The sequence below is a fragment of the Crocuta crocuta genome, unplaced genomic scaffold (assembly GCF_008692635.1).
Source record: "Crocuta crocuta isolate KB4526 unplaced genomic scaffold, BGI_CrCroc_1.0 scaffold288, whole genome shotgun sequence".
NCBI lineage: Eukaryota > Metazoa > Chordata > Mammalia > Carnivora > Hyaenidae > Crocuta > Crocuta crocuta.
Genome location: NW_027532607.1, coordinates 1687975 through 1711311, shown reverse-complemented (window position 1 = coordinate 1711311; position 23337 = coordinate 1687975). Strand labels below are relative to the sequence as shown.

Below are 23337 nucleotides of genomic sequence, written 5' to 3'. Positions count from 1 at the left end.
AGAGCCTGGAGCCTGCTTCAGATTCTGTGTCTCCCTCTCTCTCTGCCCCTCCCCCACGCATGCTATTTTTCTCTGTCTCTCAAAAATAAATAAACATTAAAAACATTTTTCAATGGGATTTCCTATTATACGATTCAAACTTAGCTTATGTCCACCTTGCTTAAAAAACGAGAACACCGTCACTATCTCATAGCATGTATGGAGTGTGGATTCGGTGCTGACCTCGGCAGTCCAGGATGTAGGGATGGGGAAGTGAGGCCACCAGGCCAGAGGCCCAGGAAGTCACTTGCTCCTTCCCCCAACCTCAGCTCCACTCAGGGCTGAGAAACTAACCAGTAACCGGCTCTTCCTCACCCCCACTTCCATGCATTTCAGGGTCACTCTCTAGGGATCGGGGTCCCAGAGCAGCTGAAGCAAACAAGCCCTCACTAGGCCTTGGCAAGAGAAAACAAGACTTTACTAAACCACCCACAATGTCAGGCTCGGGCAGGATTCTGCCCCGCCAGGCAGGAAAGCATGTGCCCACTCGAAGCATCACCCCAGACTGGGATTCTGGGATCCACTCCATTCTGTGAGACGATCCAGCGTCCAGCATACTGTTTCTCAGAGGCCTGAGCTGACTCGCTTCTCAGCTCTGACTTGTCAATCATCTCCTGGGCCTCCTGGCTAAGACCCAAGGCTGCCGCCACAGACAGAACCCAAGTTCAGACCCCAGGAGGCCTTCTCTGGGCTGTTGGGAGGAAGGAAACTTGGGAAATATGGATGCTTTAGGAACACAATGGCGCCTGCCTTTGGAATGACATGCGTGATGAGACCCAGAAGGCCGAAGGCATTCGAGAAACTGCTCAGAAAAGATGCCTCATGCAGGGTGGGATGAAAGAGGCACTTCGAGGCCACAGACACATCTGCAGGTCCATGAGGCCTCAGAGGAGACCTCCCCCAATGGGGCCACCCTGGGGAGATCCAGGGGACAGAGGACTTGGTGAGGGGCTAGGCCCAAAGGGGGCCACAGATAGGTCAGGCCTGCCCACAGTGGGGCCCTCCTTCCTTCTAGGTCTGAGAAGACCTAGAACTGGAGCCTGCCCCAGGGCCCCTCCAGCTGGAGGTGAGGTGACCTACAAGTGGGGTGCCAATGTTTTAGGCCTTTGTTCCTGACCCATTAGGGGAGAAGGACAGAAAGCAGTGGCCGGCTGATAGCCCTGAATCCATCTTTGGCAACAGAAGCAGAAATCTCGGTCTCTAAGCTCTTTATTTTCTGTGAGTCTATCCATTTTTTCCTGGTTGTGATGTATTTTTCCTTGTAACAAAATTCCCTCTTCACCACCCCCACGGCTACCGGACTCCCGTCATAGCCCTGACGACCTACACGGACAAACATCCTCTGCCACCCACAGACCCGCTCCTTTGGGCGAGGCCCGGTCTCCAGCCTTACAACCCTGCAAGGGGTAGGAGCTTATTCGTAATCTGTGCTCAGAGATGGAGCTGTCTGCCTAAAGCCACACAGCAGGGAGGAGCACAGTCCCTAGAGCAATGCTGTGCCCAATACCCCAACCTCCTCCATAGGGCCCTACAGCTATCTCTGTGAATCACAAATGTGAGCAAGACACTCCCTGGATTAAAAACCCCGCAGAGGCTCCCCACAGCCTACCTGATCCCACCCAGACTTGACCCAGCAGCCAAGACCCTTCAGGGACTGGCTGCAACCTGCCTTTCTGAGCTGTTCTCTTCAGCACGCCCTCTAAGCCAGCGTGCCTCGGCTGCACCTGCACACACCTTGCCTGACAATCCTGTGAAATGCAGGCCAGGTGGGGGTGCTGAGATTCTGGGTTTGTAACAGCCCCCAGGTGATGATGCCATGAGGCTGGTCCAAACACCACAGCTACACAGAGTCTACACTCCAACCAGACTGCGATACTCACCAAACTGAAAGCTGCTGTATACTTCCATGCCCCTGCACCTTTGCACATGCCATTCCCTCTGCCAGGAACGCCCTTCCCTCACATCTCTTCACAGTCAACTTGAAAGACCCAAATCAAAAGTGGCTTCCATGAAACCCTCCTTAACTCCCAGGAGCTTAAGCGGTTTCTTCTCTAGGCATGTCTTCTCTAACATCTATCACACATATTTTTATAGCGGTACATAACTCAGGGTATCCTGATGGAGTGTTGAGATGTCTGTCACCTCCAGCTGAGTGTGACTGCTACAAGGACAGTGGGGATTACCAGCATTTAACCACATTCGGGTTTGTCCATCAGCACAGAGAGGCTTGGAGTCCGGCCCAACCGGCCCCTCCCAGCCCGGAGCCAGACCTCCGCTCACCAGGGGGCGGGCGCTCGGCAGTGGCGTTAGGCTTCTTCTTGCACACGTAGGGCAGCGCGATGCTGCAGTCTCGGTTCTGCCAGCCGCCCGAGGACTCGGTGCGGATCACCCCGCAGTTCTCCTCACTCGGGTTGTCCGGCTGATCTGCGGGGAGGGCAGGGCACCAGCAGCCCGGGAGAGAGATACTCACACCCGGGCCCCTGGGCCCTTCTCACCGCCTCCTGCTTGCTCCCTTGGGCCCCTCGCTGCCTCTCACCTCGCGCCCCCCCACCCCCCACCAAGTGGTCCCAAACCCTCTTCCCAGCACTGGTGACCGTCCCCCGAGGCCTCCCTGGCCGGGCTGCTGGTGCCTTGGGTGCAGCCGAAGGAACCGGCAGGGCCTGAAATCCAGCCTGTGCCCCAGGCCCTGCGCCCTGAGGAAAGGGCATCGGGTTCTGGTTCACACAAGGCCACGGCAGGAGCAGAGATGGGGGTGGGGCCCGATCCAGCAGGGGACGGAAGCTGCCCCACCGCCCTTCCCCCACCCAGCCTGGAGAAAGGTTCCAGGGGAGGCATCAACAGGAGGCCAAATGCCTGTGCGGTCCCCAGGCCGCCCTGCGCCCGAACCCCACGCCTCACCGCTCTCCCAGTTGAGGTACTTCAAGGGTGAGTTGTCCGACCACTGCCAGCCTCCACTGGTGTCCAGGTCATTAAGGCCAATCCACAGCGTGGAGCTGTAGCCAGTGAGGAGCCCTGACAGCAAGACAGAGATGGTCCGAAGGGGACTGGCCCACCCTCAGCCCACTCACTGTGTGCCCCCACCAAGGGCACCCCTGCCCCACCAGCAGGTAGGGCCCAGGGCCCTCCAAAGGCAGGCAGCAGGTATCAGGCTGCTGCCACCCTGCCCTGTCCCCCGCTGCCAGGCCCAGGTACCCCCCGGGACGGCCCTGCCCCCTCACCGTTGATGTAGGTCTGCTCGTGGATCTCAGTGATGCTCAGCAGGTCCGCCCCCTGCTGCTCGCAGCTGGCCCAGGCCTCCCTCCACGACAGCGTGGACTGGAAGTTAAACTGGTAGCAGCTGTCGGTCAGCTGGTCCTTGTCCCAGAAGGTCTCACAGTCGTTACCTGCCACCACGACAGCGGGACATGGGTCCCACACGGGAGTCCCTCAAGGGGTGCGGACCCCACACACACCGCTCCGCGCTACAAGGAGGGGCATCTTATCACCCCAGTCCGGAGAGTTCCTCCACCCACGCTGAGGCCCCTGGTGGTCGGCCTCCCTCCAGGAGCCACCCTGGCCCACCCTCCCCACCCTGCTCTCACTCTTGATGGGGCAAAAGCCCCAGCGCTCGTCCTTGCCGTAGTCCTGGGTGGTGGCGCACCACAGGTGCCCATCCTCGCGGCCCGTGCTGGTGCAGCTGTGGAACCACTGGTTGTCGTACTTGAAGGGGATGGTGCATGGCTTCCCGTGCGAGTTCCCCTGGATGGTGTAGACCTCTGCAGAACGGAGCTGGTGAGCCGGTGTCTTGGCGCGTGGACCCCAGAGGCTGCCCACCTCCCTCCCCCACTCAGGGAAAACCCCCTACCCCGGGGAGCCAGGGATGGGGCAGCAACGCTAAGGCCAAAGCAGTGCTTAAGGCTGAGGCCCCCTCTGCCATCAGGTCAGCCCAGGAGCCCTCCCTGGGCGGGAGAGGTCCTCCTGCTCATCCCACAGCGCTGGGAAGGGGTCCCCCCAGGGTCCCTAATGCCTCTCCAAATTCTAGCTGCCCCTCCTCACAAGTCCCATCTCAGAACTCAGGATGTCTTACAGGAAAAGGACCCCCCTGGACAGAGCTGTCCACCACAAAAGGCCCCTCACCGGGTGACTCTGGTCCCCGGTCACCCCTGCAGAATGGGGAGCCAGACCCTCTTCTAGGGTATGCCCGCAAGAGTGGGCCTGGGAGAAGGGCATTTAAATTTACGTGATACACTGTCATACCGTTTGAGGGCTTCACAAGCATGTATTAACTTCTAAGTCCTTGAAAATGAATGCTTTGAGGTTAATATTCTTAATTATTCCCAAGTGCTTCCCATCACAATTAAAGATACAGCTGCCAAAGGTGTGCAGAGGCCTAGCGCCTTGTCGCTTCTGCACCCGTCACTCTGTCCTCCAGCCCTCCTGACACTGCCCTTCCGCCCCTGCCCTGCAAGCGGCCTCTCACCATAGTAGGGCCGGGCGCACAGATCCTCATCGCTGCCGTAGATGCGCCACTGGCCACTGCGGGTCTGGTCACCGCGCTCGGGGCCGCCGGCCTTGGAGGTGTTGCCAGTGCGACCCCCCAGGAGCAAGGACAGCTGGTCACCCAGGGTGCGACAGTGCCAGCGGAGATTCAGGGCCTCCCGGTCACATTCGTACATGCCCAGGGAGGCTGTGGTGTTGGTGCCCGGCCAGCCGGTGCCCAAGCACTGCATGGCGCCCAGGTTGAAGAGCCGGTTTCGGGAGACCCACTTCCAGCGCTGGGCGGGAAGGCTGGTGTTGCAGGCTGGGGAGACTCGGACTTGCCCACCCTGGGCCTCCAGGCAGCCCTGCAGTCCATGGCTGAAGATGAGGAAGACGTTGGATTCTGGAAGGGAAGGCAGGGCATGATGCCACCCCAGGGGCTCTCCAGGCTGGCTCTCGATGGCCAGTGCCACCTTCAGACACTGCCCCTGAGCCTGGCACCGGGTTGTGTGTCTTCCCTCGGTCCTCATTACCAACCCTTTCGGGTGGGGGCGAGGGGCGATGCTGTCCCCCTGTGCCCAGATGAGGCCGAGGCTGCATGGCGAGCCTCTGCTCTAGCCCCATGCTCAGCCTAGAGGCAGGACTCAGCCCTCCGCCCACCTCCAAAAAGCAAGCCCGACTCCACCTGGCAAGTTGGAAACTGATTACTTTTCCCAAGATCTTGAGAGGAGCAGCGGACACGCTGACATCACTCGGCACGTCGCAACTTTATCCCGGTCTCCGTGACAGAGTGTGTTTTTCCCACCAAAGTGTCTCTCTGGCCTGGGGTAACTGGTCTTGTTCTTCCCCTTCGCCCCTCAGCTTCACTGACTCCTTCCTTTCCTGACTTCTAGAATCTTCCCAACACCTCCATATCCATATCCAACCATTCACGCCTCCCAGAACCATTGCACAGCTTATTTTTTAAGCAGCATTTAGCTCTGTAGAGGGCTTCCCCCAGTCCCGCATCGATTAGCCCATCACCTCACTGTGCAGACACTGGGGAAGGCAGTGAAACCGAACCTGCCCCTAAGCACACTGACTTCACAGATTAAGAAATGGAGACTTAAAGGTATGGGAAGTAGATAGTGGCTGCCTGGGGCTGGGGCTGGGCTGGGGGTTATGGGAATGGGAGGGAGGTCTTGTGGGATGATGAAAATGTTCTAAAATTAGATTGTCATGATAGCTGCCAAATTCTGTGACTAGAGTAAAACCCAATTAATTGTATATTTTAAGTGGATGAGTTCTTTCAGATGTGAACTGTATTTCAGTAAAGCTGAGAGGGAAAGTAGAGAGAGGGAGGGAGGAAGGGAGGAAGGAAGGAAGGAAGGGGAGAAGGAAGGGAGGGATGGAGGGAGGGAGACAGGAATAAAAAAGAAGGATGATCATGATTAGTTTAGCATCAAAAGGCAACCTGCTCAAGGTGTCACACAGCCAGGAAGCAAGCCCAGGCCTGACATCCACGTTTCACCACCTACATGCACACAACACACACACAGCACATCCCTGTCACCAAGAACGTTTGCATACATGAGCCACTTGTCCCTCAGGATAATTTCCAGGTCTTAAAAGCATGAATCTGACTGCTAGGGTTCAAATCCCAGCTCTGCCACTTAATGTGCGACTTGGGCAAGTCGCATTGCCTCTCTCTGACTCAGTTTCCTCATCAGACTATTGTAAAGGTTAAATGCGAGAATACCTGTACAGTGTTTGGAGCGGGGTCTGGCCCAGAGTAAGAGCAATGTAAATTACTGTTGTTGCCATTTATTATTATTATGATTCCATGTTACAGGTAAAGAAACTGACTAAGGGTAGTGAAATGATTTGACCGATCACGAGGCTGGTGAGAAAGGAGCTGAAATGTGGTCCCAGTCTCCTGAGTCCAAACCCCAAGCTCCTTCTGTTCCACCATGGTCTTATCCCATCCCTCTATAAGTCATTCTCATGGCCAGCTGGAACGACTTTTTAAAGATGTAAGTAAGTTCAATGGGACGCCTGGGTGGCTTAGTCGGTTAAGCGTCCGACTTTTGCTTAGGTCATGATCTCACGGTTCGTGGGTTCGGGACCCGTGTCAGGCTCTGTGCTGACTGCCAGCTCAGAGCCTGGAGCCTATTTCAGAGTCTGTGANTGGAGGGCTAAAGGTCATAAAGTAAACAATGATGTATTCAATGACCTAATAATCTTTTCCATGGCAAAAAAAAAAATAATAATAAAATAAAATAAAATAAACAAAGCCAGAATTTCAATGACAAATATATACGTAACTAACTGGTGGCAAATAGCTTATTCCCTAATATAAAAAGAGTTTCTACAAAAAATAGGATGAATTATGAGGAAAATATCAACAACGTAGTAGAGAAGGATACATATACACAGCTAGAAAAAATGAAATGCACTTGGCTTGTAACTATGTCAAACACCCTCACTCAGTAGTAAGATATAAAATAACATACGCGAGTTAAGTTTCCCTCCTGCTTACAGTCCTTCAAAGGCAATGAATTCAACATTCTTCAAATAAAATTCAAATTTCTTACCATGAGCCACAAGATCCTACATGATCTGGTCCTGCCTACCAGTTTGATCTTTGATCACACTATTCTTCCTTGCTCAAATCACATTGCTCTCCTTGCCCTTTCTTGAACAGGCTCCAGGCTCCGAGCTGTCAGCACAGAGCCTGATGTGGGGCTTGAACTCACGAGCTGTGAGATGACCTGAGTCGAAGTCAGACACTTAACTGACTGAGCCACCCAGACGCCCCTAAAGGTTTTATTTTTTCTACATAATCTCTACACCCAACATGGGGCTCCAACTCATGACCCTGAGATCAAGAGTTGCTGCTCCACTGACTGAGCCAGCCAGGCACCCCAGGCTTCGTACTTTCTTGCCTCAACGTCTTTACATGATTTCCTCTGCCTGATATTTCACTTCTCAAAAAGGTCATATCTTTAAAGAGTCCCCTCTGACCTAAAGTAGCCACTCAGTTATTCTCTATCATATTGCTCGACTGTAGTTCTCTTCACAATATTTATTATTATCTGATTTTTTGTCAACATCTGGGTTCTCTGTGAGCCTTTGTCTAATGATTATTTTTTCTCTTGATTATGGGTCACTTCTTCCAGCTGACTGCATGTCTAGTAATTTTTGTTACATACTGGACATTGTGGATAAGGTTATAAAGAGCCCGGATCTTTTTCTTTCTTACTGTATACAGAATGTTGTGGATGACATGTTATAGGGAGTCTGAATTTTTTTTTTTTTTAATCTTCCTAAAAAGAATGTTGAGTTTTGTTCTGGCAGGCAGTTAAATTACTGGTGGATCATCTTGATCCTGTAGAGGCTTGGCTTTAGGCTTTGTCAGGGTGGGGTTGTTTTGGGTTCTCGTAGTCTTAGGGTGTGGCTGTTAGCCTTGGGTTTAATCACAAGGTGAGACCCTTCTGGAGTTTCAAAGGAAAACCTTAGGCAATTACCAAGCCCCTCTAACTTCGTGGAACTTGAATTCCAAATTCTGTCTCCCCAGCACCAGGCAGCATCTGAAACCTCTGGCTCTCAGCTGCTATTTCTTGGTGGGTTCCCTAATGCCTTGCGCTGCCCATGCACAGTTTAGGAGCTTCTGGTAGCCCCAAACAGTAAAACTGCCACTTGCTCTCTGAGGTCCTCAAACAGGGCAGTGCTCTCAGTGGGAGAAAGAGACGAGACAGACACGCTGCATAAATAAGCCTCTCACTTCATCGCTTCTTTTCTTTTGGCGATTGTTTTCTCCCCAGGATCTGCCTGTTTTAAATTGCTCTCAAACCACTGTGTTTTATATTATATCCTTTGTCTCTAAGTATCCCTGACCAGAGAGCTAGACTGGTACCAACTACACTGACATTTCCAGAAGCAAAACTCATTATCTGACATGCTTCTGTCTATTTTGTGTGTCTCTCTTCTTGTTCATAAGCTCCCAAGGACTTTTTCAGTTTTTGCCACCACTGCATCCAAAGCACCTACAACTCTGCCTGACACACAATAAATAACTTAATAAATATTGGATGGACACGTGCATGAATGAATGAACGAATGAATGAACGAACCTCCTGCCTAGATAACAATCACAACTAGTCAATCTTTCTCTTCCTTGATCCAGCTGCCAAAGTAATTTTCCTAAAACAGAGTGCTGTCATAGCTATTGTCACTGAGTGCTCAAAACACCATGGTAACGGGCGTCTGGGTGGCTCAGTTGGTTAAGCCTCCAACTTCGGCTCAGGTCATGATCTCACGGTCCATGGGTTCGAGCCCCGCATCGGGCTCTGTGCTGACAGCTAGCTCGGAGCCTGGAGCCTGTTTCAGATTCTGTGTCTCCCTCTCTCTCTGATCCTCCCCTGCTCATGCTGTCTCTCTCTCTCAGAAATAAATAAAACATTTAAAAAAAACAAACAAAACACCATGGTAAGAAGGCTGATGGCGCAGGGACACTGGTTGCTCTACCCTTCAACAAAACCAGGGTGGGGGTCCTCTCTGCACCCTCCCCTCAGCCTGCCCCTTCCCTTCCCCAGCCACACCCTCTGAAACCATCAACTGGCCCCATGCCTTGATCCAGGCCTGCCTGAGGCTCCCCTAAGGACTGGGTGTTTGATTCTCAAAAAGTCCCCTCCAGTGAGGACAGTCAGTAGTAACAGAAAGTGGCCCTTGGCAGGGGGTAGGGAAAGGGCCTGGGACCGGAAAAGGGAGAAAACAGTGCTGCTTTTGTAAATGTTTCTCAGAGATGAGACAGGACAATAGAGCCCCAAACATCACAGGAGCCCAGGGCAGCCCAGGGGGATAGAACCCTCTGCTCCACCCCAACCAGAAAACCCACATGTGGGCTGAAGTGCTCCGGCCAGTCTGTGCAGTTGTAATAAATGGCAAATGAGGGGGGTCTGTGTCAGTCGGGGGGAGGCAGTCCCAGGGTCAGGCCACCTTCCCCTCATTTGACAGATGAGGAAACTGAGACCCAGAGAGGAGAGTTTAGGATGCCCAATCGCAGTACCTTTCAAGGTCTCAGTTTCCTCCTCTGTCACATGAACCACACCTGCAAGTCCCCTCCTTCCTATGACGATTAGGGTTCTAGGCACAAATCCACATACCTTCCTGGCGCGCCTGCTGTGTGTGTGCACGTCCCAAGCGACGCTGGGGCCACGCGGAAACACACGGCACTAGTTAGAGAAGAACAGTGGGTTTGGACACACAGGACACGAGGCAAACAAGCCCTTAAAAGCCAGGTGTCTGGGGGCGTAGGAGGGAGCTGCGCTTCTGGGGTGGGAGACTCTCTGAAGTCACTGAGGGTCTGGAGGAGGCAACGGGAAGAATGCAAGTCAAAGAACTGCCTTGGCAGCAAATGAGAAAAGAACAGGAATTTGGGAGCAGAGGGGTGGAAGGCAGGAGAGCTACAAAGAAAAGGGGAAGCTGAGGGGGTTTCTTAGAGGTGGATCTCGGGGACTTCTCCAAGCTGGGACCTCGGTGGGGGGGAGGGGACTTGAAAGAGCATTTTCTACCTTTCAAAGTCTAGGGAGTTGTGCCTGGGCCCTGGCAGAAAGGAGGCTCTTTCTCCAGGACCCAATTCAGGAAGAGGTGAAGCCCAGCCTTGGCAGAGCTGGAAATGCTAAGGGGGAGAGGGAAGGGCACAAAGGTGTTTTGAACACAGACTGTTCTTTGCAGCCCTGTGCTCAGCCAGCCCGAATGAGGCAGCAGAGGGAGCTCAGGGTGCAGAGGCCTGGCGCCCCCCCATCTGGGGAAGGGCCCCTCCAGTCTTAGCCTCACTCACCATGCCCTGGGGAGCATCAGGTGTCAGCACAGGAAGCAGAAATGTCCCTCACTAGGGTTGTGGTACATCCCTCAAGGACAAAGACGACCTTCTGCATTTTGTTTGCAACCACACCACGCCTCGCACAGTGCTGGGTGCCAGGTCGTGGCTCCTTGTGTACTTGCTCAGTGAGTGAATAAATAAATGAATGAAACCAGGCAGGAAACTATGCATTGAGCACATCTATCCATCCATCCATTCATTCAACAGGTATGTATTGAGACTTTCACAGGTCCCAGGCATGGTGCCAGGCTCCGAGGGCATAGTGGCGAGTAACGGAGACATAATCTGGGCCCCGTCGCCATACGGTCTGGTTGGCACTGGGCTCTCCATGGAAGACATGGAGATGGTAACAGAATCCTCAACCTCACTGAACTGCCCTCAGTCTCCGGCCTTTGTTTTTGTCTGCCCAGCAAACTTCCCATCCCTTCTTCTTCTCATTTATGACTTTCCTGCACTGTGATCTGGCTACGTGAGGGGCACAAAGCTCACCGCTGGCCAGTAACAGCGTCCATGCCCCTGGCACGGTGACCGGGCACACAACTCCAACAGGACTGATCAGAGGTCTCCCCGGAACACGTGATTTTCTCTGTGTGTTGAGATCGCGAAACTCTGGCTGCCAGTGGCCGTGTTTCCTACCATAAGGGAAAGACCTTCCTGCTACAGATAAGAATGGGGACAGAGACAAGTACAGCTGAGCAATGTGAGGGGGAGGAAACAAGTCTTCATGCGCTAAATACCCAGTCCCAGACCCTGAGTTCCTGTGGCTCTTCTTCCAGCCTGTGAATCATTCGGGCTCGTTTGCAGCCACATTCCCCTTTTGTGCTGAGCTTGTCTACATTGGGTTCCTGTCCTTGTAACCAAAAGAATCCTGATAAACACACAACCCTGGGTCTTGGAGCCACAGCCTCTCTCCCAGCCTCCTTACTGCCTGGAGGCCATCGTTCCAGGATCCCCCCTGACCCTCAGACCAGCAATGAGCCTCTCGGGCTTGTCAGAGGAGGTACTTGGAGGCCAGGCCCCCTCACCCCATCCTCCTAATCACCCTTCTGCCTGCTCCCTCAGAGGCTTTCTCACTCGTGCAGATGACAAGCATTTATGAAGCATTTATGACTAAGTACGATGGGGAAACTAGACAACACAGCCTCTGGCCTCATGACATTTGCCATGAAGCTGGAGAGGCAGAATGCACGAAGCAGTCCATGAAAAAGCTAGAAGCAACACATCAGCCAGTGTGTAAAACCCCCAGGTCCAATTCATACTGTGTGGCTGGGGATGAAGTTGTTGGATAATACTATCCAACAGATATCCATACGGATAAAATCCATACGGATTTTCCAGAAAACAGGAACCTTTCTGCTGCAGTGTCCACATTCCCTTCCTTCTCGGACATCTCCGGGTCATCAGCCTGGACATTTATACCTGAGCTCAGAAGCAACTGGGTTTTAAAGCTATGTGCCCTACACTGAGCAGCCCCTGTCTCCTCCCTGCCTGTTGACCGTCACTGTGGCCTCTTTTCCTTTCCCATCTGCTGTAAGGTACACGCAATGCTTTGGCGGAGTCCTGAGGCTGAGTGCAAAGACTCAGAACTGTCTGTCTCTCAGGAGCAAAGCTCTCAGCTGTCCCAGCAGCTTCCCGGGACTCGGCCCAGCAGTGAAGGCAGCCAGAGGTCTGACCTCGGATAAGACAGCTACTCTCCATTACAAGTGGAAGACATGGTGCTGAGGGAAGCAGAGGGGGAAGGTAATTCTAGCAGAGTGCCTGGCACTCAGCACACTCTCAAAATCTGCTGAAGGAGAGGCATGTCAAACAAAACCCCGAGAAGCACCAGCAGAGACAAAAGCAAAGGAAGGTGTTTCGAGGTGGGGGAATGGCAAGAGCAAAGACTGGGGACGCAGCAACCAGCCTGGCTCAGCTCCTAAGGGACCAGCTGGGGAGCTCTGGGGGCTGACCAGATTTGATCCCCCAGGGCATGGCAGGGTGACCTCTAACCACTGAGTCTCTCTGTAATTGGCCCCCCTCCCCAGGCCTCCTCAGGCCATGCAGAGGCAAAGGGTCATCCCAGGGAGAGCCAGGGGCCGCAGGGCCACCAGCCAAGAAGAGCAGCTGTTTTCAATAAGCCGCTTGGCCCTGAGGCCAGGCCTGGAAATGTCCCTGAGTCAGCAGAAGCTGCCAGCCCCGCCCTGTTGAAAAGCTAACCCTGGGGACCCAGCACCCCACCCTTCCCTACCTTCTACTAGAGGCTGTGTCCGTGTCCATGTGCACACTGGACCTGGATGGGGGAGGTGGGGCATCCCTTCCAGAGAAGAGCAAGGCAGTTACAGGACACAGGGGCCCAATGCCCTGTCCAACTGTGCAATATCCCCACCCAAATCCTGGGAGATTGTGGGCTTCCGTCTACCCTCCGTGCTCCAGGCTTTCCACACTCTCCTCCCTCCTCCCAACCACCCCTGCATTCCAGCAGGGCCAAACTGTCTGCTCTCCATTGCTTAAAGTGCATGTGACCAAACTCAGCACACACAGCCCCCATCCGCTGCTGTCACACGTGTGTGTAGTCTCTCCCAATCTCCCTCCAGCCATGGTGAGTTTCCTCTATCATTCATTTCTAGACATGCTCTTCTCCCCCCCCCCCACTTAAAATTTATGTGCTGCAAAATGCGACCTGCTCCGCTCCAGGAAGATGTTAAAGCGGGCAATGGGTTGAGGTGGACTTACGATGTCCGCCTAATAAACGCAAGGGAGGGGTACGCCAAGCGGGTGGGAAGGGCCTGGATTATTCCTAAATTCGGAAAGGCAATTTTCACCCTCCCTGCCACTCTGCCGGGTCCCCTGGTCCCCCAAGCGGTGTCGGCTGACTAGGGCTGGCCCCCTGCCCCCCACACCTGGGCATCTCTGGGAATGCAAATACTTTCGGGCCCTGGCCTCCCCCCCTGGCGACACAGTGCTGTTTGATCTCACCCTCTGCCGGCTTTCGTCTCCTCAAACCAAAGCAGCACAATCTTTGCGGCCTGTCCTTTCCCGGGCCCCACCAGGCAGGATGAAACCGGGGTGCCGCAGGGCCCCTACAGAAGCGATCACGCCGCTAAGCTCGGGGCCTCTAAGCTCGGGTCGGACCCTCGGCTCCCAGGCATGTCCTCTGTGCCCCTTCCCCAGCTCGCCTCCTCACGGGAGCATCCCGGGGGCGGGCACACCTCGACCCCTTCCCCCCTCACCCGCCCCAGGACCTGGGGCAGGGACCGGGCGGCCCCTCGGAGTCTTCGCGGCCACTGCGGCCCCCTCCTCGGCCGCGCGCCCCCCTCCGCGACGCGCCGCCCCCCTTCCTGGCGCCCCCTCTCGGCAGCGCGCCCCCAGCCTTTCGGCGCGGGCCTCCCCCCACCCGCGGCCGCGAGGTCCGCCCGCTTCCCGGCCGGGCTCTGCCAACGCTGGGTCTGCGCAACCCGCGGCCCCCGGCGCCGTCTGCCTGCCCACAGCCAAAATAAACAGCCCGAAGCCACTTCCTTCCCCCAGGGGCTCCGGTCGCGGCAGGAAGTGGCTTTCTGGGCCGGCACCGTCCAGCCCCTCTGACCCGCCCGCGAAGGACCAGATTCAGGGCCGGAGGCGGGTAGAGTCCTGGAGGCGCAGACGTCACCTGCCCAGCAATGTCCACTCATGACTCATGACAGCAGGCCCTGACCTGTGCTGAGCCACACGTGTTTATCTGCAGGAGGAAGTCGCGAACAGATGATTTTGTAAAATCTCTGACAGGACAGCCATCTAGGGCCCCAGGCACAGCGCCAGAATGGGTATTCCATACCTGGTTGATGGAGGTTGGATGGATGGATGAAGAGAGAATTAGTTTATTATGAAGTACACAAATTTGGGGAGAGCAGCATTTTAAATTTTAGTTTTGACAAAGTGGCTGCAGGGGTGGGTGGGGATGGGGGAGTAACCTAAAGCTAAACCGTTAGATGCCCCCTTGCTCACTGCAGCAGGATCAACGGAAGAAAGAATTTCCTTGGGGCCTTTCTGTATTTTCTAATTTTCCACACTGAAATAATTCTTTAAAATTAGATAGCCACTCACAAAATAGAAAAGCGTAGAGAATTATACTGAATGTAATGGTTTGTTTGCTAGAAACTGAAGTTTCAAATATAAACATTCAATTGACTAGAAACATTTCGCGAACAATTTGTAGCTAAGTCTTTCAAATCACACTTGAAAAACCTGGTAGGGATTCCCACCCCACTGCCCAAAAGGTCCTTATTAACCTCTGTCTCTGGCCTCTCCACATCCCCGGCATAATCTGGACTCACAATAAATGTTTATCAAATGACAAGATGAATGTGGACTGTGGGATCTTAGAATTCATCTTGTCAATCCCTTAGAATAGTAAAATCAAACACCTAGGGAGACTAGACTTGAAAATTCTCTGAGCAGACAAAACCAGTTTAGTCATACAAACAAAGCTTAATTTAGCTTATTTTGCAACACAAGCAAAGCTAACTTGAACTGGATCAATACTTAACGAATGCCTCTGAAAGTCATAAGCAAAACTTAAATGGATCCCCAAAATTGATACGAGGTAACCATGAACCATCTCCCTTTCATTTAAGAAAATTCTAGTATTAGTGGTGCCTGGGTGGCTCAGTCAGTTAAGCATCTGACTCTTGGTTTCAACTCAGGTCACGATCTCACAGTTCATGAGTTCGAGCCTTGCTTCGGGCTCCGTGCTGACAGTGCAGAGCCTGCTCAGGATTCTCTCTCTCCTTTTCTCTCTGTTCCTCCCCAGCTCGCTTTCTGTGTCTCTCTCAAAAATAAAAATAAACTTAAAAAAAAAGAAAACTCTAATATTATAACTAATCACTGTGAAGTATAAACAGTCACTGCCTCTGGTCTATCTAAGCTGCTTTATTAACAATATACCTCTGAGCCTCATTCCATGTTTTGGGTTGAGCCCTCCTGGTTTGCAATCTTTGGTGTGTGGACAAGAAACTTGTTCTAATTATACTTCAGTGATTCATTCTGCTTTTTTCTGAACCTTTGACAAGACTGTGGAAACAGAAACATGGAAAGCTAGGGGCGCCTGGGTGGCTTAGTCGGTTAAGCGTCCGACTTTCGCTTGGGTCATGATCTCGCGTTGGTGGGTTCGAGCCCCGCGTCGGGCTCTGTGCTGACTGCCAGCTCAGAGCCTGGAGCCTGTTTCAGAGTCTGTGATTCCCTCTCTCTGTGACCCTCCCCTGCTCACGCTGTCTCTCTCTCTCTCTCTCTCCTAGAAATAAATAAAAACATTAAAAAAAACAAAAAACAAAAAAAACATAAACATGGAAAGCTTAAGTGACCTGTCCAAGGATCCTCATGCAATTGGAATCATGATCTTTTCAAGCTAAAACTTGTTAAAGTCCTAAATGGCGCAATGCCAGTATTTGCTTATATAGGTTGACTATGTAATTTACTGTCTCATACTGAGAATAAAAAGGGAGTTCGTAATAATTACAACAGTACAACAAGATGGAACCAGGACTGTCCCAGGCACACTAGGACACAGGGCCACCCAGCACTTACGGGAAGAGACGCAAATAATGAGATGTAAAAGTACTGAAATCTGAAAGTTAATGTTTACTGTGGTACCAGGTGCCGGTTTCACACTTTTCTCGTTAATTCTCATAACGGCCCTCAGAAGTAGGTAAAATTACCATCTCCACCTGACAGATGAGGTATATGAGGTATTAAATGAGATAGTAAGACAGCCTGATAATGCAGTTGATAAGGGGCAGAGCTCACATGGGAGTCCAGAGGACCGGCTGCAGAGCTGAGCACTGAACAACTTATTCCAGGTGCTTTAAATTGAAAACCCACAGGCAGGTTATATTTGGTCATCACGTGTAAGTGAGGCAACATTTAAAACTCAAGAGGTTTCACAGAGGGAGCCCCTGGCTGGCTCAATAGAGCATGCGACTCTTGATCTCAGGGTTGTGAGTTCAAGCCCCATATTGGGCATAGAGCCTACTTAGAGAGAAAAAGAGACAGAGAGATTTTACATAAAAATCTGGATTTCCAGTTTCCCTTGGAAACACTGGAAGGCCAGTGTGTCCACAAGCAACCAGTCCCCATTCATGGGTGGAGCTGCCCACCCGGGAGGGGGCTCACTACCTTGTCCCAGCCCCCACCCATCCCTGTTGCAAACCCCCCAGCACCCACCCCAACACTGAGGTAGGATGAGAGTGGCCATATATTATCATGCTTGCATGACTTTTTATCAAATAGGAGAAATGTTCTTCAGTATCCTGGTCTCTGTGAAGAATGACCAGAGGGGGCGCCTGGGTGGCTTAGTCAGTTAAGCTTCCGACTTTGTCTAGGGTCATGATCTGGCTGTTCCTGGGTTCCAGCTCCGCATCGGGCTCTGCACTGACTGTGCAGAGCCTCCTTGGGATACTCTCTCTCTCCCTCTCTCTCTCTGCCCCTCCCCAACTTGCACTTTCTCTCTCTCTCAAAAAAAAAAAAAAGGCCAGAGAGCTATGCCTATTTCAAAACCAAAAAAAACAAAGGGGGGGGGAGGGTCCTCAAAGCGAGGCTCCACTGCCAGCACAACTCCCTGTGACATGCTGTATCCCCTGCGTGACACACTTCTGAGACGCAGCACAACAAGATTCTGAGAAATCATGACACGTTTCAAAATGAGCTTTTGCTCTGCTCTCTGGCAATTTCCTGACCTTCTGACATGGCAGCCTCCAAGGATGACTTGTTAGGTTCTAAAAGCAGAGCGTGGCACTCTTTAAAGTTAACCGAATTTAGGGGCGCCTGGGTGGCTTAGTTGGTTGAGCGTCCGACTTTTGCTTAGGTCATGATCTCGCGGTTCATGGGTTCGAGCCCCGCATCGGGCTCTGTGCTGACTGCCAGCTCAGAGCCTGGAGCCTGTTTAGGATTCTGTGTCTCCCTCTCTCTCTGACCCTCCCCTGCTCACGCTGTCTCTCTCTCTCTCTCCTAGAAATAAGTAATAAAAATATTTAAAAAAAATTAAAATAAAGTTAACCGAATTTAGAATCTTTTTGGCTTGGGAACCTTCAGGATCTCCCTAAAACGATATGCCAAAGATGAAGCACTTGCTGACTTCTGGAATGACAGGCCACTAGGACTTTGCCCACACCTTCTCCAGGAGGCATGGCAGTGGGGGGGTTAGGAGAGGAGCTCGGAGATCTGTACCCACCCGGGTTCAAATCCCTGCACGGGCCCTGGGGCCGGCTGCCTCATCTGGAAGCCTTGCTTTTGAAAGGACACTAATAAGGCCCGTCTTCTGGGTTTCTGGGAGGATTATACACGAAGACGCTTGAAGATGCTCTGTACCTGATGAGTNGAGTGTGGCACCTGCTTGAGATTCTCTCTCTCTCTCTCTCTCTCTCTCTCTCTCTCTCCCCCCCCAGCCCCCTTCCCTGCTCACATGTGCACTCTCTCTTTCTCTAAAATGAAAATGTTTAAAAAAAGAAAGAAAACAAGATGTATTTAAAAAATAAATAAATAAATAAATAAAATCACGGCGTGGTTAAGAGCTCTTGGGCTCTAGATACAAGGCTGGGTTTGAATTCCTGCTCTCAAACTGGTCATTTGACCTCTTCATCCCTCAGTGTTGTCATTTGTTCTGTGGAGAAAGGGTTAGCCTGTGCCAGGAGCCATGCTGGGTGCTATGCACCAGGTAGTTGGCAGTACTGGTTGAGACCACGGCTAGAAAGGGCTCAGCAACCTGCCCAGCAAAAAGTGAGCTCATGGTAAGAGCAGCAACCCACATGCTGGTAGCAGGGCAACTTTCTTGGAGGAGAATTTAACAATATATATCAAAAGCTTTCAAAAGCACAAATGCTGGGCACCTGGCTGGCTCAGTCGGTGGAGCATGTGACTCTTGATCTCAGAGCCATAAGTTCAAGCCCCATGTTGGGTGTAGAGATTACTTAAATAAATACATATATTTTTAAAATAAATGTATAATATGATCTCATTTCTATCTTCTTTATAAAATGTTTATGCTTATTTATTACTTTTGAGAGAGAGACAGAGCACGAATGGGGGAGGAGCAGAGAGAGAGGGAGACAGAATCTGAAGCAGGCTCCAGGATCGAGGCTGTCAGCATAGAGCCCGATGTGGGACTCAAACCCACAAACTGCGAGATCATGACCTGAGCTGAAGCTGGCTGCCCAACCGACTGAGCCACCCAGGCGCCCCTCTATTTTCTTTTAAATCAAGTGAAGTCTGGAAAAACATTAGTGCTTTTTTGTTCTTAAACCTGAGTGTCTAAATTGTCTGGGGAGCAATGCAGGTGCCCAGGCCCTGCAACAGACCTACTGAAGCAGAATCACAGAGTAAAGGAATATCTGGATTGCAAACAAGATTCCCACGCACCCCAGAGTTGTAGACTCACCATATACACCTAAGTGTCCACAGTGGTTATCACTGACTTATGAGATAGCTGATAGGTTTTTTATCTCTTCTTTGCATTTTCTGCAATGAACATATTTGCTAATTTTAAGTAGAGAATATGTGTATGTGTGTGTGTCTGTCCTTTGTTTCTAACTTAACCCTAAGTGACCTCAACCTATATGTGCAGAGTTCTACACTAAACTCAGCCCATATGGAATGGGAGATGAAAGAAATAAACCAGAAGAGGTGGTCCCAGGGAGAGTCTACAGATGGGGGAGACCAAACACCTAGTCCTCATGCCAAGGAGCCTCTGCTCCGTAACAACAAAGAAGCTGGGTGAGTCCGGATGCATTAAATTGATGCCAGGCAAGCCACCTTCCCCGCCCCGAGGCAGGATCCCCATCATTCTGTAGATCCAGTGTGCTAAGATGCATCCAGGGTTGTCCACAACAGTGAAATGAGAAATGACCCAAGTGGCCAACAAGAGATAAGTTATGGTACAAAGGTACAATGGAATTCACCCAACCAACAGAAGCGTCAGGTAGAAACACACTGATGACATATTGGCGCTTGAAAGAATGTTACAAAACAACCTGAACACATTCATCAAGTTTCATAAAGGAAGAGGGAGACAGAAGGGAGGAATATTTGAAAGGATAGTCTCCAAAATGTTAACAGTGGTTGTTTCCTAGTGATGAGATTTAAGGTAAAATTTCTTTTTTGGTAACTTTTTCCCATTATTTGAATTGTATGCTATAAATAAGTGCAATTTTCTTACAATCATGAAAATGTATTTTTTTTATTAGAGGGAGAGAGAATGCATGAGTGGGGGAGGGGAGGGGGAAGAAAGAGAGAGAAAAAGAGAGAGGGAGAATCCTAGGCAGGCTCCATGCTCAGCATGGAGCCCCACACAGAGCTCAATCCCTTCACCCAGGGATCCTGACATGAGCCGAAACCGAGCTGGACACTAAACTGACTAAGCCACCCAGGTACCCCAAAATGTATTTTTTAAGTAATCTCTATATCCAACATGGGCTGAAACTCATGACTCAGATCAAGAGTCACATGCTTTGCTGACTGAAACAGCCAGATACCCCCCCAAATAAAAAATTTAACTGAACAACAAACTGGAAAATACTTGTCACAAATACAGCAACTTTTGTAAGTCAATGAGAAAAATAGAGAGACCTGGATAAGTTTCAGCCGCTAAGATCTGAAGATGTAAGATGATCAAGGATATGAACACAGTTCACAAAGAAAAAATATCCATGTCTAATTAGACCACCAAACAACATCTTTACAAGCACTTGGAATACTAGTAATATTAGTAATGTTCTTACTTGCTGGCTCTGAACACTGGCGTCATGGGTGTGCTGTTCGTGAAAACTCATTCAACATTTATATGTTCACTTTCCTGCATTTATATTATACTGCAAGGATTAAAATGTTTAAAAACAACGGATTGATAAAAACAAAGTTTAGGGCAGAGTTGGGTTGCCGGGAATGAGGAGGAAGACAGATGAGAAGCACATAGCTAGATAGAAGTGTTGGAATGCCCTGGGTCTTGGATTAGGTGGTGGGTTCACAAATGTTCATTATATTTTAATCAACATTTATTTGTAAAATAAAAGACGACCAAGGAGGGAAACAAACAGGCCTGCATGACACCCTTGGCTCTGCCACTCACCAGCTACATAATCCTGGCTCTAAATTTTTCTGACTCAATTTCCTCATCTGTGAAAGGGAGGAATAGGAGACTTAAAATATAGTGTGCGTGGAATTGCCTAACACTGACTCTGGCTGACCTTACGTGCGCAGTAAATATTCATGTAGTCTCCGTTTCCCATTTGTTGCATATAAGTGTTACACAGAAATGTCATAAGATTTTAAAAAGCATAAAGCCGGGGCGCCTGGGTGGCTCAGTCGGTTAAGCGTCCGACTTCTGCTCAGCTCATGATCTCACGGTTTGTGGATTCGAGCCCCGCGTCAGGCTCTGTGCTGACAGCTAGTTCAGAGCCTGGAGCCTGTTTCAGATTCTGTGTCTCCCTCTCTCTCTGACCCTCCCCTGCTCACACTGTCTCCCTCTCTCTCTCAGAAATATATAAAAAATTAAAAAAAAAAAAAAGCACAAATCCTTTCAAAAGCCTGTCCCCTTAACTGACTGGCGCCCTTGTGATGTGCTCTCCAGATGGGACATGCGTATTGTTACTGAATGCTTATAGACTTCTGTGCCCTGCTGTTAGTGCAAACTTGCAGTTCAGCGTTGTGGGTCCTCTCCCCTAGCCCCTTCTGTACACACTCAATGGCTAAGTCCAAGGTGGAGAGGGGCAACCTCGCGTTCGGAGGTCTGTTAAGGGGAAGCGCGACGAGCCGGGTCCCTACAGCTGCACCGACACCCTGCACTCGCCCTGGGAGGCCCGACTCCGATTCCTAATTCGGCACTTAAAATAACGACGCGAGGGACTCAGGGGGAAAACTGCCGCCAAAGTCTCGGCAGGCCAGGGTCGCAGTCCCCAGGGCCACCCACCCCGCTCCAAAGCCAAAGCGCAGCCCAGGACGGACCCCTTGGCGTCCTGGCCGCCAGGGAAAGGCCCGCCCTCCCAGCGCACCTCTGATTGGCTCCGCGGAGTCACGTGCTACGGGCTCGGCCCGGTTACGTGGTGGGAGTCAGGGGAGCGCTGCTGGCGTCACGTGGTGGAACGCGGAGAAAGTTGCCCCCAGCCTCCCAACTGCCAAAAATGCAGACGTGTTCAAACAAAAAAAAGTCTTATCTATAATTACCCTGTTGGTTAATATATAACACAATATGGTATAGTGCAGTAGAATATGACCTATAACTTGTGTTAAAGTTTAGTATGACTTTTCTGCCAATTTTTATCTATATACTGAAAATACACTATATACTCATGCGCATGTACATATTATAACATGCATATAGAATGTGTACAGTGTATATATGTATACATTATATATGCGGGTACATCACACACCTATACAGACGTTTTTGAATCTTAACATTTCAGAAAAGGATTTTTGTCTCCAAAAACTTTTGAAAAATCCATTTTAATGCCTGTTATTCCATGAGGCCCTGTATATTACACTACACTATGTATACTCACTACTAATAGTCTTCAACTTATAAAGAGATTTTCATAATGATAACTAATGTTATATTGAAGATATTGTTACATCAATCTTTGTTGGCACTACTGCAGAGGTGAAAGTGGTACCTTGTTTGATTGCTAGTAATTTTAAACATCTTCCATAGGCTTAGTAGACATTGCTACTCTTCTTTGCAAACTCAGTTCACAGACTTTGCTGTCTTATCTATTCTGATTTTAGATCCCTTAAAACTACTTGGGTAGGGGCACGTGGGTGGCTCGGTCAGGTAAGCACCAGACTCTTGATTTCTGCCAAGGTCATGATCTCACCATTCGTGAGATTGAGCCGTGTGTTGGGCTCTTCACAGAGCATGGAGCCAGCTTGGGATTCTTTCTCTCTTTCTCTCTTTCCCTCTGCCCCTCTTCTCCTCTTGCTCTTTCTCTCCTAAAATAAATAAATAAACTTTAAAAAAAATCCTACTGGAGATTCCTGTATTTTTCCTTACTGGCCTCTATGAGCTTCTTGCCAAATACATGATAGATCTCCTTTCCCTGTTTGTTGTTCTTTTTAAATTTTATTTAAGACTCTTTCTGGTCACAACTGCTCTCACTAATGGTAAACACTCTCCTGATTTCAAATAGGATAGATTAATTTTGCCTCTTTCTTGTATTTTATATTGGTGGGATCACGAGCTCCCTTGCATCTTGCTCAATGTTTGTGAACTCCATCCACACTGTTGCACGGAGTTGCGGATTGTTCCTTCTCATTGCTCTATACTATGCATTTGGGTGGAGCTACCGTAATGTATCCCTTCCAATGTTGACAGACATTTGGGTAGTTTTGGGTTAGGGCTGGATTTCAGTTTGGGGCTATTATGAATGGTGCTGCTATGAACAACTTTGCTTTTTTAGTTGCTCCTTTTTAGTTGTTCCTCTTTGTTTTAAGTTGAAATTCCTTGGATTATCTACTAAATACAAAGGGGAAAAGGTAACTTTTTAGAGGAGAAATCTGGTAAACAACCTGAAGCAAGCGACCGAAGTTAGCATCACCAGTACAGGAACTATCATATTTAATGTGATACAATGGAAAGGACACATCTCCCACGTAGTTTTCTTCCCAAAAAGGTTGAACATGAACGTAATGAGTGAACATCAGACAAACAGACTGCGGACATTCTACTAAACAACCGGCCTGAAGTCATAAAAAATGCAATGCTTCTAAGACAAAAAGACCAAGCAACTATTCTAGAATAAAAGAGATTGAAGAGACAGGACACCAATTTGGATCCTGTACTTAAAACAAAAACAAAAACCAGCTGTAAAGGGTATTCTTGGGACAACTAGAGAAACCCAAACACAGACTGCATATAAAAAAAATTGCTGTATACTTCTTGAACATGATTATGGTATTATAGTTATAAAGGATAATGTCCATATTATTAGTTAACAGATGGTGAAGTATTTAGGTGTGCAATGTCATGCCTACAAATGCCT

At 50.3% G+C, this 23337-nt stretch overlaps 1 protein-coding gene across 3 annotated transcripts in view; it reads right to left on the bottom strand.

Moving 5' to 3' along the window:
* MRC2 (mannose receptor C-type 2) overlaps positions 1 to 23337 on the bottom strand; it is a 51020-nt gene that overhangs the window by 17886 nt on the left and 9797 nt on the right. For 2 of the 3 annotated variants that reach the window (XM_077780417.1, XM_077780418.1), the window contains exons 2-6: positions 4499 to 4900; positions 3621 to 3794; positions 3258 to 3422; positions 2938 to 3051; positions 2320 to 2463 (exon numbers count right to left, since the gene is read on the bottom strand). In XM_077780417.1, the coding sequence (XP_077636543.1) occupies positions 2320 to 2463; positions 2938 to 3051; positions 3258 to 3422; positions 3621 to 3794; positions 4499 to 4900 (999 nt within the window). Of the gene's footprint in view, positions 1 to 2319; positions 2464 to 2937; positions 3052 to 3257; positions 3423 to 3620; positions 3795 to 4498; positions 4901 to 12587; positions 12686 to 23337 lie in introns of those variants that run through there. The other variant, XM_077780419.1, reaches the window with a different exon arrangement.